General features: G+C 45.4%; 1 protein-coding gene across 8 annotated transcripts in view; it reads right to left on the reverse strand.

The window, feature by feature from the left end:
• LOC143284653 (uncharacterized) overlaps positions 1–15,332 on the reverse strand; it is a 136,318-nt gene extending 120,986 nt beyond the window's left edge. For all 8 annotated transcript variants that reach the window (XM_076591548.1, XM_076591553.1, XM_076591552.1 and 5 more), the window contains exon 1: positions 14,526–15,332. In XM_076591548.1, coding sequence (XP_076447663.1) covers positions 14,526–14,541 — 16 coding nt within the window. In that variant the 5' untranslated portion in view covers positions 14,542–15,332. The remainder of the gene's footprint in view (positions 1–14,525) is intronic.
• Positions 15,333–16,012: the final 680 nt, after the last annotated feature.

The following is a 16,012-nucleotide window of genomic DNA, read 5'->3' on the forward strand; positions in this document are numbered from 1 at the left end:
TATGGACTGAAGTGTTTAGACACTTGATATGTCTGTGGTCTGCAGTATTTAGACACTGGGTATTAGTGTCTATGGCCTGCAGTGTTTAGACACTTGATGTAAGAGTCAATGGCCTGCAACGTTTAGACGATGAAAGTGTCCATGGCCTGCAGTGTTGCGACATTTGATGTGTCTATGGCCTGCAATGTTTGGACACTAGATATTAGCGTATTTGGCCTGCAGTGTTTAGACACTTGATTAAGTGTCTATGGCCTGAAGTGTTTAGACACTAGATATCAGTGTCTATGGCCTGCAATGTTTGGATACTTGATACTAGTGTATATGGCCTGTGGTGTCTTTACACTGTATATTGGTATCTGTGGCCTGCAGTGTTTAGACACTTGTTATTAGTTTCTATGGCCTGCACTGTTTAGACACTAGATATTGGTGTTTACAGCCTGCAGTGTTTAGACACTAGATATCAGCGTCTGTGGCCTCCAGTGTTTTGACACTAGATATTAGTGCTTATGGCCTGCAGTGTTTAGACACTAGATATCAGTGTTTACAGCCTGCAGTGTTTAGACACTAGATATCAGCGTCTGTGGCCTCCAGTGATTGACACTAGATATTAGTGCTTATGGCCTGCAATAAAACGCTGCACACAAGGACGTCAGCTTGGATCGGCGCCCAGTATTTCCCTTGTTCCTGGAGGTTTAATGGAGACCCGGCCCATTGAATATGTTCGTTCCACACCTGTTCAACCAGCGTCCGCTATGGGGGACTTGTCGTTTTTTCTGGAAGTGAACTACTCTGTGATCTGGACTGAGCCTGAAGGGAACACAGACCCGAAAGCGGATTGAAAACTCTTTGACTTGAACGCCTAAGAGTGCATGCGCTGACAAAAAAGAGCCCACGGTGAACGTGCGTTGAATGCACCGTGCTAAAAGGGAGCTCACAGTCGTGTGTGTGTGTGCGTGAGTGTGTGAATGTGACAGCAGAGGGGCGAGTGGAGACCGAGGGGGTAGAAGCCGGCAATGCCAGCCAGCGTTTTGTTTTGGTTTTCTTCCACTGGTTGATAAGATCCCTTTTATAAATGACTTATTCAGAGATTTTTTTTTCTTTCTTTAAACGTTAGAGTCACAAACTGGCACAGAGGAAAATGGAAAATGTACCGCGAGATTCCCCCCCCCCCCCCCCCATCCCTCTCCCCCAACCCCTCACCTACCAATAACCTGGCCTGGACGCACGGTATAAAAAATATCTCGGCTGTATAAAACATCACGTTTCGTCGTATGTCTGCAGACTTCTCAGGACTGGCGTCGGAAAGAACATTCAGTAAAAGAAAGTGCATCGCAATGAAGAAACCGCGTGCCAGGCGCCCATCGTATACAAAGAATCTGGTCTTCTTCTTCTTCGCCGTCCGTGGGCTGCAACTTCCACGTTCACTTGTGTGAACACGAGCGGGCTTTTACGTGTATGACCGTTTTTACCCCGCCATGTAGGCAGCCATACTCCGTTTTCGGGGATAAGAATATGGTCGAAAACTGGGAGCTGGGAACCTTCAATAGATTCAATTAATTTTTTTCCCACAAATTCTCATTTGGGTAAAAAAAAGAGGTTAGCCGATATTTTGTAAAATTTTGTAAACGTAGATGAGACAGTTTTCAATGCCGGTGCAACCCCCAACCCCACCCAACCCTCTTGTGTGTGTGTGTGTGTGTGAGTGAGTGATTTTATACTTCTCGCGGCCATGGGAATCGCTCTGCTTGTACACGATCGTTCGTTTATTTATTTATAGTCTATTCATCTAAGATGATGATATTAGACTGAGACCACTGGACACATTCACATTTCAATGGCGACCAACCTGACATCTGGAACACTGTCCACTTCCAAAGTCTTCTCGTTTTGAATCAAACAAAGAATGGACTCGCAGATAATCTTGTGGGAAGAAGGAAAACAGAAATCACTGGTGGAAATTGTGGTACTAACACAGAGTACAGCAAAAGACAGACACTACTGCTACTACCATCTCTCTCTCTCTTCTCTCTCTCCCTCTCTCTCTCTTCTCTCCGTTGGCCCCACGGGGAGTGGGTTGTGGTGGTTTTCTTCCCAAGTATTTCTAAACTAAGTTTGTTGATGGACTTAAAAGAAAACTTGGAACTTCCGTACCATGAAGATCCACTGCATGTGGACTGCGTCCTGATACTGATATTCCCTCGACAAACACTAAAGCTCCTGCCGAAATCTCTCACATTCTCTCGACCATTTTTGTATCTGCCCTGGACTACACTGATCATGCCCTGCTCGACTGGTACAAACGTCGACTGCTCTTCGATCTCAAGTGGCCTGACGACCTACTTATCTGATACGTCTTGACAAAACATACTGCTTCACAACCAGGGGAGTTTATCGCGACTCTTGGAATGTTGATACCTTGGTTCGTGTTGGTAGCCTAACCTCGCACGCGTGTCTCGATCCCTCGGGGCTGTTGCTATCGGTGGGGGCAAGTTAATGTCATAATCTCAAGTAGCATTACTATTCATATGCTTTTGCACGCATACACAGAAGGGCTGGCACGCGCGAGTGCACATACCCTCGCACAGCTGCCCACATTCGCTCAAATACACAACGTGAGAGTTCCCCCCTCCCCCCAACGTCCCCCCCCCCAAACCACCCACCCCCACCCCCACATGCACACATACTCGTGCGTGCACACACACACACACACTTTTTCGATGCCAACATCTCTCCTTGTATGTCTCGTTGTATTGCAGACTGTTTCAACGTGCACAACCAGTTACTTTTCAATGGCTTCACTTGAAAAGCAAATAAGCTGGGCTGTTAATATTTAAGTCAATACGGATGAAATATGTATGAGCTGTAAAAGTGATGGGTGTGAGCCTGAGCGAGGTGGCACTGTTCAATTCATACCCCAGACAATGGTGCGTGATGGATGAATGGAGACGAATGAACGAACGAGACAGAGATAGAGAGAGGGGGAGCGACAGGCAGGTAGATAAACAGAGACTTTTTTTAATTTTAATTGTAGTCTTTTTTATATCCTGCCGACAATAATGGAGAGACAGAGACAGGTAGGACGCTTTTTATTATTGCCTTTCTCTGCATCCTATCGTCAGTAAATGAGAATGAGAAAGAGAGGAGAGAGAGAGAGAGAGAGAGAGAGAGAGAGAGAAGAGGGGAGGGAGGCGAAAGAGAGAGAATGGACGATTTTTATAACAGCATTTTCATATCTGGTCGTCAGTGAACGCGAGAGAGAGTCAGACAGAGATATAAGTCTACTGTTTGTGTTTGTTTATCTCTGTGTATGTGTGAGATAGATAGATAGACAGATAGATATAGAGAGAGAGACACAGAGAGAGACGAGAGGGCGGAGACAGGCAGGCAGGCAGGCTTACACAGAGAAAAAGACAGAGGATGTGCACGTGACAGATCTGTCAGCTGTTCCCCCGTGTTTCCCAACTATCCCTCAGTTCCTAAATCCTCAGCTCCAGAACATGTTGCTGGGTTATGTCGCTCTTGTGACAGTCTTCAATGAAAACTGCACACCCTTTAAACACCGCTTGGTCTTCGGCATCATCATGATGCCGCTGAAGTTTGTGTGCTCCTGTTGTCATCTTTAAGCTGCTTTCAGAGCCTAGTGGAGAAGGCTTGTCCGACAAAAATTCTCTCTCTTTCTCTCTCTGTCTCTGAGCATACGCTGTGTGTAAGTGTGTGAGTGTGTGTGTGTGTGTGTGTGTGTGTGTGTGTGTGTGTGTGTGTGTGTGAGAGAGAGAGAGTGTGTGTGTGTGTGTGTGCGTGCATGTTTGTGAGTGCGTATGCGCGTATATTTAGGGTGTTTGTGTGTGTGTGTGTGTGTGTGTGTGTGTGTGTGTGTGTGTGCGTGCGTGCGTGCATGTTTGTGAGTGCGTATGTGCGTGTATCTGTGTGTGTGTGTGTGTGTGTGTGTGCATGCGCGTATATTTAGGGGGTGTGGGGGGCGCACTTACGTTCGTGTGTGTGTGTGTGTGTGTGTGTGTGTGTGTGTGTGTGTGTGTGTGTTTGTGTGCAAGTTCCCATGCAAGCGTAATGGTGCGGGGTGTGACAGTATTAACTTCCCTCAAATACAGATTTTGATATATCACTGTGTAGCACCATAAAAATATCAATGTATATATACCGATCTATAGTGTGGTGACTAAAATCTAATGGTGGATACTTAATAATGCAGAATGCTATTCTCTCGCAAGCACAGAGAACTGATGATTGAAAATGACTATTCTCCTCCACTTCGATATACTCGAACCTAACAGGCTTTAAGTGGTACTAAATCTGATACACTCTTACTTTAATCGAAAAGTGTACATAACTGACTGACAGAACTTTAGACACCTCTCAACAAACACATATGACACTCATCAATTTAATTTTTAAACATACTACGAGGGTCATTCAATAAATAAGGTGAATTTTTCGGTATAAGGACTTCTAATACAGATAGTAGCTTACTTTTTTTAAAATTTTTTTGTTTTACTTCTTTTTCACATGGATTTAATTTGTTTTGCAGATTAAAAAAAACTTTGAGAGTTTTGGCGATTAACAAAGATGGCCGACCAAGAAGCATGCTCCAGGACTGAACAGCGGTCAGTTATCAAGTTTTTGGTTGCTGAAGGGTGCAAACCAGTTGAAATTCATAGGAGAATGTCAACTGTGTATGGTGCCACATGTTTCAGCCGAAAAAATGTCTACAAGTGGGCTAAATTGTTTAAAGAAGGACGGAGCAGTGTTGAGGATGAAGACAGGCCTGGAAGGCCTACAGAAGTGAGGTCTCCTGAGGTGATCGAATCAGTCAATGACCTCATTCAGTCTGACAAAAGGGTGACAGTGGATGACATTGCAAGGACTTTGAGCTTATCTGTTGGGACAGCACACAAGATTGTCCATGATGACCTTGGCTACTCGAAGGTCAGCTGCCGGTGGGTGCCAAAGATGCAAGGCCTCACACAGCAGCCCGAACGGTGCAGACCATCAACGAGCTGGGCTGGGAACTGCTCCCTCATCCCCCTTACAGCCCAGACCTTGCCCCTTCAGACTTTCACCTGTTTGGTCCCTTGAAAGCGTTCACGAGAGGCACGAAGTTTGAAAGTGACGATGAAGTCAAAAGTGTTGTGAGCGATTGGCTGAGACATCAGTCCAAAGATTTTTACGCTGAGGGAATACGGAAGCTTGTGCACAGATGGGAAAAGTGTGTGACAGTGCTGGGAGACTACGTTGGAAAAAAAAAAGAAGTAAGCTTCTATCTGTATTAGAAGTCCTTATACCGAAAAATTCACCTTATTTATTGAATGACCCTCGTATATACAGTTAAGTAGAATAAGACACAATCTGAATAATCACAGGTCCTTTCATCCTAAACACGAGCACAAGTTGACTGGCTTATTCACTGCTGTGGCTGATAAACAGTTACCGAAAAAGAGTCGAGATTCTTTCACAAATGTCCAAAGTTTAGACAATCATTGATCGTGCGCTTTCCTTCAAGCTGAGAATGCGCCAGAAGTTCATTCACGTAATGAAGACTGTTTTTCCTTCAAGCTGAGAATGTGTAAGAAGTACGCCCAGATAAGGAAGACTGTTTTTCCTTCAAGTTGAGAATGCGCCAGAAGTTCATTCACATAATGAAGACTGTTTTTCCTTCAAGCTGAGAATGCGTCAGAAGTACTTCCTACATAAGGAAGACTGTTTTTCCTTCAAGCTGAGAATGCGTCAGAAGTACTTCCTACATAAGGAAGACTGTTTTTCCTTCAAGCTGAGAATGCGTAAGAAGTACGTCCAGATAAGGTAGACTGCTTTTCCTTCAAGCTGAGAATGCGTAAGAAGTGCGCCCAGATAAGGAAGACTGTTTTTCCTTCAAGCTGAGAATGCTTAAGAAGTGCGCCCAGATAAGGAAGACTGCTTTTCCTTCAAGCTAAGAATGCGTAAGAAGTACGCCCAGATAAGGAAGACTGCTTTTCCTTCAAGCTAAGAATGCGTAAGAAGTACGTCCAGATAAGGTAGACTGCTTTTCCTTCAAGCTGAGAATGCGTAAGAAGTACGCCCAGATAAGGAAGACTGTTTTTCCTTCAAGCTGAGAATGCGTAAGAAGTACGTCCAGATAAGGTAGACTGCTTTTCCTTCAAGCCGAGAATGCGTAAGAAGTACGTCCAGATAAGGTAGACTGCTTTTCCTTCAAGCTGAGAATGCGTAAGAAGTACGCCCACATCATAAGGAAAATGCCCAGTCAGGGCCACAACAGAAAAACGTGTCACCTGTGTTGGTGTTGATCAGGCCTGCTGGCTTGAACGCGCACAGTAGCCTGGTGTGAAGGTAAACATCAAGCAGCGCACCAAACCATCGTGGGTAATTTCTTTCACCACATGCAATCGGAAGTCGGAAAATCAGCCACAACTGTGTTTGCCTTGCAGTCTGTTGCGCTCACCAAACATGTTCACGTTTGTGTGGAAATAGACGGCAATTAGATGCATTGCTTGGAGTTGTTCGGGAGAGAGTTTAAGAAGTATTGCAGTCGCCGGAGCATCTATGAAGGCCTTCCTGTAAACAGTGGTAACTCAATCAATTTACAAGGTATACAACTTCAAGTCAAGGCTGATAATGCTGCCGATTCAGCTAGAACACAAGTAAATAAAAGGTGCATTAGAACGTTATCATCGTACTCGCGAATCATACGTATCAAGAACACTAAATGGGCTATATATACCCAATGCTTTCCGTGGAATACACTTTTTGAGGGTGAGAGGAGAGAAGACATCACCACCATGGTGTCCTGGGGCCAGTTGCATTGCTCGGACGGAAGAGCCTAGTATGGTCGTAACCCGCTACTAACTGTGTGTAGTATGGAACTGACCAATGGCGTAGTTCGGTCAACGTAGGCATTTAGTCACGTGTAACTGTCAAACAGTTAGAATCAAGCAATGCAGCTGGCACCTGGGCATTAAGGTAAAGAGCTCATTAAAATCCCGTTGCTCTGCGTTTGTTGTTGTTCTTGTTGTTGTTGTTGTTGTTGGTGGTGGTGGTGTATATATATATAATATATGTATATATATATATATATATATATATATATATGTGTGTGTGTGTGTGTGTGTGTGTGACACGCACAATGTATACGAGTGTGTTTGTGAAGTCAAGTGTTTCTGCTATGTAATTAAATGACATCATCAAACCCAGAGACTGCACACAGTGAAAACCTCGTGGTTGTGTCTCAGTTCCCGCAGCCATCAGCCGTCATGTCACGGCACCCTGGCGGGATTATTTTCGGGATTTCATGGTGCCTGCCTTCCGTCAGCTCCACGTCCACTGGATAATACATGATACTAGTGTTCGTTCCCTCGTTGTTTTTCGTATCCTTTCTCGCTTAGCAATACACGTGTTTGTATAGTATGTGCGCGCGCGCGCGTGCATGCGTGCTTATGTTATATGCAGTTGTGTGCCCTGTACGGATGGATGTGAGGAGTTTGCGCTCAAGACATGATGAAGTCCAAACGCCATAACGATGACGAGTTTTTGTTCCCCAGAACACATGCTGCATTTTTGAGGATGGAGGGGGTTGGGGAGGGGAGGCGGGGTGGCGAGAGGGGGGGACGGAGCACGGGAGAAGATGGGAAGGAGGGAAGCAGGAATGGGTAGGGGATGGTGGTGGGGGAGTGGGGGTCGATGGTATGGGGAGGGGCAGATTGTCGGGTCTTGACAACAAACAGCTTACAACGCCACTCGGTCTGGTGTCTCAGTGTGTGTGTGTGTGTGTGTGTGTGTGTGTGTGTGTGTGTGTGTGTGTGTGTGTGTGTGTGTGTGTGTCTGTATCTGTGTGTCTGTGTGTGAGAGCGTGTGTGTGTGTGTGTGTGACAGGATGGCTATTATCTCAAGATCTACAAGGCACGCAATAGTGGCAGACCTTTCTGTATCATCATCCTCATTTTCACCTTCATCATTATTTTCGTCCACATTGTCATCGTCGTCATCAGAGTCATCGCTGTCATTGTATCGTAATTATATCTGCTTTCCTGCCAGCATCTCTCTCTCTCTCTCTCTCTCTCTCTCTCTCTCTCTCTCTTTCCCTCCCCCCCCCCCCCCTCTCTCTCTCTCTCTCTCTCTCTCTCTCTCTGCGCTCACATGTTCACATCGTATGCGAGAACGCTTGCCTGGAAGAAAAAGGCAGCGTTGTTTGCTTGGCTGGTTCATTGTAAAGTAATATAATATTCATATTATGCGCAGGCACGCGCGCGCTCACACTACCTTCCACCCTCCCCCTGTCTAGAATACCCCCCTTCCTCTTCCCCATCCTCCGCGTGCTCCAGGTCCTGATTCCAGAGCCCCTGACAAGCCCGGTTCAAGACGACAGGTACAGCATCAATCACAAGGCAGGTAGCGCTTCTGTCCCCGTTTCGTCATACCGGTAGTATGTTTCTCAACAGTGACTGTCTCTGTTTAGCGCGTGCGGAAATGTGTGTGTGTGTGTGTGTGTGTGTGTGTGTGTGTGTGTGTGTGTGTGTGTGTGTGTGTGTGAGCGCGCGCGAACAGATTTTTATGCTATACAAATTTCAGCAAGCTGCATAACAATAGTTCTATGAATTCAAAGAGACAGAGAAAGAGAGCTCCGGTTCCGAATACAGTAGAGAGTGACAGGGGGAGCGAGAGGGGGGCAGAGACAAACTGAAAGACTGACAGACAGACAGACAGACAAACAGACGTAAAGGGGAAGCAATCCAAAAGCAACCATCCAGATGACACCGCTTCCGCTATCATCCCATCCACCTTGCCCACCACGACACTGGCGGCACGTGAGAAAGTAGCATGGGTTCGATACCGATCGATCGGTCTCGATGAATCCAGCCCTTGCAGCCAGCACACAATTATCAGTGAGCGGCCACCGTCCGCCCCTCTGTCGCTACGTCACGGCCTCTCGCGCTCACGGGCGCTGTGCAAATGATCTGTTGTCGTTGCTGCTGCTGTTGCGCCATCATCTGCGCCATGTCAGTGGCATTACTCCCACGCCGTTTATGACGAATCCCCCATATACAGACACTCACTGGTTCACCCGTCGCAGTCCCAGTGCAAGATAACAGGTGCTTGGTCAGTGCCACAAGCCAGAGGATTGTTCTGTTACTTATTTCGCTTCTTTATCGTGGTTGTGTGTGTGTGTGTGTGTGTGTGTGTGTGTGTGTGTGTGTGTGTGTGTGTGTGTGTGTGTGTGTGAGAGAGAGAGGGAGAAAGAGAGAGTGTGTGTGTGTGTGTGACTAACGCTCCAAAGCACAGCTGCAATCCTGACCTGCACAATCTCTAAACCTGCTTTTTTTTTCTTTTTCTTTTTTCTCATTTAAGAACTTTTCAGAACTTGCAGTTACAAAAGTATACCAGACCATTGATGAATGGAATGGAGGAATCTTCTTCTCCTTCTTCTTCTTCGTTCGTGGGTTGCAACTCCCACGTTCACTTGTATGTACACGAGTGGGCTTTTAAGTGTATGACCGTTTTTACCCCGCCATGTAGGCAGCCATACTCCGTTTTCGGGGGTGTGCATGCTGGGTATGTTCTTGGTTGCATAACCCACCGAACGCTGACATGGATTACAGGACCTTTAACGTGCGTATTTGATATTCTGCTTGCGTATACACATGAAGGGGGCACTAGCAGGTCAGCACATATGTTGAACTGGGAGATCGGAAAAATCTCCACCCTTTACCCACCAGGTACCGTTACCGAGATTCGAACTCAGATTGAAAGTCCAACGCTTTAACCACTCGGCTACTGCGCCCGTCCTTTCGAGAATCGACTCCGTATCATATTCAGACCAAAACAAAAGCAAGCGAACATCGGATAAATGACAGACAGACAACGACCGAGATAGACAGATAAACTAACAGACGGAAAGAGGAAACCATCACAAAGCGGCCAGTCAGAAGACGACACCACCGCCACCGCCACCACCACCACCTTCATTTCCATTTCCACCTTTTCCCACCACGGCACTGAGGAAAGAGGGTTCAATACCGATCAATCGACCTCGATGAATGCAGCCTTTGCAGCCAGCACACAACCTTAAGTGAGCGGCCACTGACGCCCAAGACCCCCCGCTGACGCAATGTCACGGCCTGACGCGCTCACGGGCGCTGAACAAATAATGGCACAGACCTTTGGGTGCCGTTCTGCATGCGTTGTAAAGGATAATCCAAGAAGTGCTGTTCGCTTGAAGGGGATTTCGTACTATGCGAAGGCACGTACTCATATATATGCGCATGCATAGGCCTAAACACACAACGCGTGCGCGCGAATACCAGTCTGGGTATAATATTATAGCGTTTGTAACATACACGTACATATGCTAATCCACACACAAACACACATACACACACATGTATATATATAGGAAAATACATACACACACACACACACACACACACACACACACACACACATATATATATATATATATATATATATATATATATATAATCGTGATCATCGTCATTGTTACCATTCTAGTCGTCATCGCCGGCCCCCTGCACGCGCTTCGTATCTCTGTATCCAACTCTTCACATTAAACAAAATCCTAAAATGAATCACTCCCCCCTCCTCCTCTCTCTCTCTCTCTCTCTCTCTTTCTCTCTCTCCTATGAACACGGCAGAAGACAACTGTTTGAAACAAAACAAACACCCATTGAAAAACGCAGCAACGTGCAAATCAAACGACAGAACACTCCAGCCCCCCAGCCCCCAACTTCTCCTACACCTGCCCAGCCCCAGCAGTACTGGACCACGCTGAGCATATGATCATTATGCAATCCCTGCCTTTCCTCCCCAAAGAAAGTCTCAGCAGCTTCAACAGTCTGTTGAGGGACCTTGGGATCACAGACGAAACCGTGCATGCACGTTTCCAACTAGCTTTGAAGTGAGCGAACGGGAAATCTTTTGATGAATGCCTCATAAGCTTTCACTGGTTTTCGAAATATTAAATAATAATAATAGCCAAACACATTATCATCGCAAAGCTGGTCCGAATGGAATCTTCATAAATGATTGCGGTATTATTTACATGCTGATATTCATGGTTGAAAGCTGGTCCGCGGAATGGAATCTTCGTAAAGATTGCGGTATTATTCACATGTTGATATTCATGGTTGAAAACTGGTCTGAATGGAAGTCTCGCGGTTTACTCCGCTGCTATCGGATGACTTCATATTAAAACTGCTCGGTCAATAGCTGACACGTCTTTCAGCTCATACATATCTTCTTCACTGAGTGAGTAGATCGCTGACTGGCTAGTTAATCTGAAATTCTATCAACTGATCGATTGACTGACCGATTCACTGATTACACGAAACGGCACGCACGTACGGAAGCATGCACACACAAACACACACACACACACAGGCGCTCGCACAGAGAGAGAGAGAGAGAGAGAGAGAGAGAGATTTCAACCGCTTGCTTTTCTCTATATAATTATACAAACAGGAAACGTTCAAGAATTCTTTGGAAGGGTTGCATGCACAATGGGATATCAAACTCCAGTGTTCGGAGTCATCTAACAGCCGACTGCCTTTCCCCTACCACCCCTGTCTCCTCCGCCCCTCCTATTCCCCAATTGTTGACTCATTTGTGTAAACAAAGTGAGTCTATGTTTTAACCCGGTGTTCGGTTGTCTGTGTGTGTGTGTGTGTGTGTGTGGTAAACTTTAACATTGACATTTTCTCTGCAAATACTTTGTCAGTTGACACCAAATTTGGCATAAAAATAGGAAAAATTCAGTTCTTTCCAGTCATCTTGTTTAAAACAATATTGCGCCTCTGGGATGGGCACAAAAAAATAAAAAAGAAGCCTAATTATATGCAAACTGCATTTACTGTTATATTTATATTTTTTGTATTCTCTAAACTTGGCACTTTGACCTCTTATTCTGACACAACAACAAGAGGAGTCATTATTATCATTTTTTTGTTCGAACTTCTTTTGCTAAGCATGGAATTTTCATTTATTTTGCAAACGTTTTGGTGCAGATAGTAAAAAAGGGAAATTACTCTGTAATTAATGCTAGGGGACTTAATTTATCACAAGTGAGTCTTGAAGGCCTTGCCTCTCTTGTTTTCTTTCGTCTCTTCTTAGGGGTGCACAACAACAGACAAAACCCTCCTTCCATTTACACCCGCCCCTCTCAGAGAGATTTATTTCTATACTTTACCTTCTGGCAGCGACAGTCAGCCTGTCTGCTAGGTCATTCAAGACCAGGACTGAGGCGTGACTGCGAGCCTCAGGCTCAGTAAAGCTACAGGACAGGTTGTTGTTGTTGTTGTTTTGTTTGTTTGTTTTTTGGACTGATGCTGTGTGGGGCCTGGGTTCCCCTAGCTGAACTAGGGGGCTTAACGGTCGCACACAGACATCAGTCATCTACAGCGCACCCCCCTATTGTGGATTATTGCCCTGCATAGGGATTACCACAGGATTATAGACAAGGTTTTGAAAATTTTCAAGTTTAAGAACAGACCAGTCGAGGAAGAAGGGGAAGAAACGGACACCTTTATACCCAATAATGAAAAACCAAAGTAAAATAATATCGAATAATGAAAAATAAAATAAAATAAATAAATAAAGTACATAATAATAACAGCATCGAATTTCATATCATTTACAATATACAAAGCATGAAAAAAAAACATATCGAACTTGTACTTATCGAACTTGTGTGCTTTTTCATTCATATGAACACACTGGATGTTTTCCATTGTCAGATAGCGGTTGATATGTTTTTTTAAGGCATGTTTATAGTCAACTGGATGATGTAAGGCGCTTTGAGCAGCATTGGTGCTGGATATCGCACCAAAGAAAAACTATGTATTATTATTATTATTATTACTTCCGAGTCTGAGCACACTGAATCCGCGCTGAGCTTCTGCCACATGTCGGTCCGTCTGTACGGCCAACGCCCGGGTGTGTTCGCCGCTCGTCACATTTCAAGTCCATTGTAACCTTGCCTTTTCTTCAGTGTGGGCGAAATCTTTGTATATGTACATCATTCATATTTCCCGTTCTCTCTATGTAGTTTGAAGATCAGTATCTATAGTCCTATGGAAGTTGTCTTTGGTGTGTGTGTTGTTGTTTTTGTTTTGTTTTGTTTTTTGTTTTTTGTTGTTGTTCGTTTGTTGTTGTTTTTTTGTTTGTTTGGTTGGGGTTTTTTTGGTGGTAAAACTGATGCCATGCTTTATTTTGTGAACACAGGCTTTTTCTTTTGGTTCTGGTCAAAGTATACTTGAAAAACTGTGAAGCCTCACATAGTGTGTGTGTGTGGGGGGGGGGGGGGGAGAAGGGTCGGGAGGGGGGACCGGGGGGCGCGGGGGAGGATCGGGGGGGGGGGGGGGTGATAGGGTGTGTGTTATTCAGCAAATTAAGAAAATTATTCGGTTTGTTTATTTTTGTTTTTGTTTTGCATTCCGCGTTCTTATCTTTTAACCACAACATAACAACAACAACCTATCTCATATGATAGTTCACCTCAAGTTAAAGCCACTGAAACCCCACAATTACGACAAGTGATCTGTTAATGTAGTCAGGAGTGAATGGGGCCTGTCTGAATGGCTCATCGTCTTGCTTTTTTCTGTGGGCTGGCGCTTTAAAAAGGAAAAAAAAAAAAAAAAGGTGGGTGGTCTTTTATTTGGATTCGGCAATGAGCGATTATATGCTCGCTTCCTACGAGCGCTGAGGTTAATCTTGTTGGGATTCCTTGCATGCCCGTGTACCGCATGCAGGAGAGGTTAGCTGGGTGGTTACCCCCCTTGCCCCCGCACATCCAGTCAACGCAAAACAACAGAGTTAAATAATTATCCTCTGTCAATATATACACACAACACTGCGTTGCTGTCCTGTAATGTGCTTTCTAGTATCATTATACAGAAAATACTGCATGGTACTGCATTATACTAATGTACATTTTACTGCAACACGAGACATTAATGTAAATGAAGAAACAAACGTTTAAAATAAATCAAAAGCTACCATGTACTATATTCACTCTGATGCTGAAGAAGGTGCACAGACCAGCTGACTGTATTAATTCTAAGAATCGTTCCATCTTAAAACTGGAAGAAAAACAGTTCTGGAGGAGAGAGTGAGAAGAACAGACGTGGTTTGCAAATTGCACCCACACCCCCTTCCCATTCTTCACTCACTTCCCTACCCTCCATCATCAAAGATCGAACCTTGGCATTATATACATATCTAAAAAGAAGAGAAAAAAACACCAAAAAACTGGATAGCCGAAACAGACACTTCACACAGAAACTGATTTCACTCCGCTGTCTGTATTAATACGCTCCACGAGAAGACGCAGTCGTTCGGAACCACCACACAATATAGTTCGATGAAAAGAGGACAGAGACATATTCAGACCGTTCTCAATGCACACCTATAAGGTTGGGCCGTGCAAACGCTTTAGGGAATGAAGTGAAAGCCATGTTCAACACCATGGTGGATTAATAGAATAGGTGGTAAAGTGGTCGTCCTACCTTCCTCTTCCTCCATGGTGTGTGTGTACCGTTGGTTCCCCTGTGGTGAGCAGACAGCCAGGGGTGGTGGCCCGTGTCGGGAACTGGTATTCACTGGGAACGCCTCCAACAATTCATTGTCAGTAAGGACCCCCACAAAAACAGACGTGCACTGTGTTCCTCTGAATCCACGAAGTAACGGTTTTTAAACTCTCCCCTAAACGACTTACACTGCTTCAAACACACAAGTAGCAGCTCTCCAACACCAAGCAACACCAGTAAGTTTTGTTCCTACGAAGGCACACGATTCTAAAGCTAAACAAAGCTTCTTGGCGCTTTGAAACCGTTGTAATTGTTTTCAAACTTCACAGAAAGACTTGACCAAAGCCTTTTAAAACACAGAAGGCAGCAGTTCTTGAATCCCCACGAAAAATGTGTTTAAAGCACTGAAGTGAACAGTTCGTATGCTTCTAAGGAAGACTTCCCCAAAGTTTTCTCAATCACACAAAAAGAGCAGTTCCCCAAGGTGTCAAAAAGAGTTCCACAAAGTTTCTCCACACTCAGGAATTCACGTTTCTCATACTTCACACCAGGACAAGCACAACCTATCTTCAAACACCGAAAAACACACAAAACTTCTCAAACTTTCGCACACACTTTCCGCCACGTAAAAACGGCGGGCCACTTCTCCAACTAGACCGCACCTCGATAGTCTCCGGGTATGAGGCCGACCCCTGCTGACGACCCTTGAGGGGGCAGAGCTGGGGGCCGTTACTGACGTTGCTATGGTCCCATGATATATGACCTGAAGAACACTGGGTACCTACCTACTGGGGTGCAGAAGGGGTGATTATAATTAATTACAGCTTGATACTGGCCACGGAGACGACAGAGAGAGACAGAGACAGAGAAAGAAAGACAGAGAGAGAGAGAGCGGGGAGGGGGGGGGAGAGAAAGAAAGAGAGATGGGTGAGAGGGAGAGGGGGGCGGTCGGTGAGTGAGAGACATATACAGAGAGAATGGGTTGGTTAGATAGACGGGGGTGGTTGGAGAAAGAACGAGCCAGCCCACACGTCAACAGCCTGATTGGAAACACTGACAGGATCGAACACTCTGTTGGCACACACCTGATTTGATAAGGGCGCGCAACACCGCCGACACTACTGGAGGACAAAGCAAGCGGGGCTCGTGTAAACCGCACAGACTTGGAAACAATAGATCTTGATCAACAATAAGTGGGCGAAGAGTGAGGGGAGGGGGAGAAGGAGTGGGTCAGGTTTTTCGCTTTTTTTTTCTCTCTCTCTCTCATTCGGACCTGCACGGGCGCTCGAGTGTGTAAGAGCGCGCGCGCACACACGCGCACACACACACACACACACACACACACAGGTTGATAGACTGAAGGGACATGACGGGAGACTGACAGAATGGGAGTAGGGAATTGGAAGGGGTGGTGCCAAGGATGGTAAGTATGGTGACGTACTGGCTGCAAATGTGATACAGTTTCT

Source organism: Babylonia areolata, chromosome 8, assembly GCF_041734735.1.
Source record: "Babylonia areolata isolate BAREFJ2019XMU chromosome 8, ASM4173473v1, whole genome shotgun sequence".
Classification (NCBI taxonomy): domain Eukaryota; kingdom Metazoa; phylum Mollusca; class Gastropoda; order Neogastropoda; family Buccinidae; genus Babylonia; species Babylonia areolata.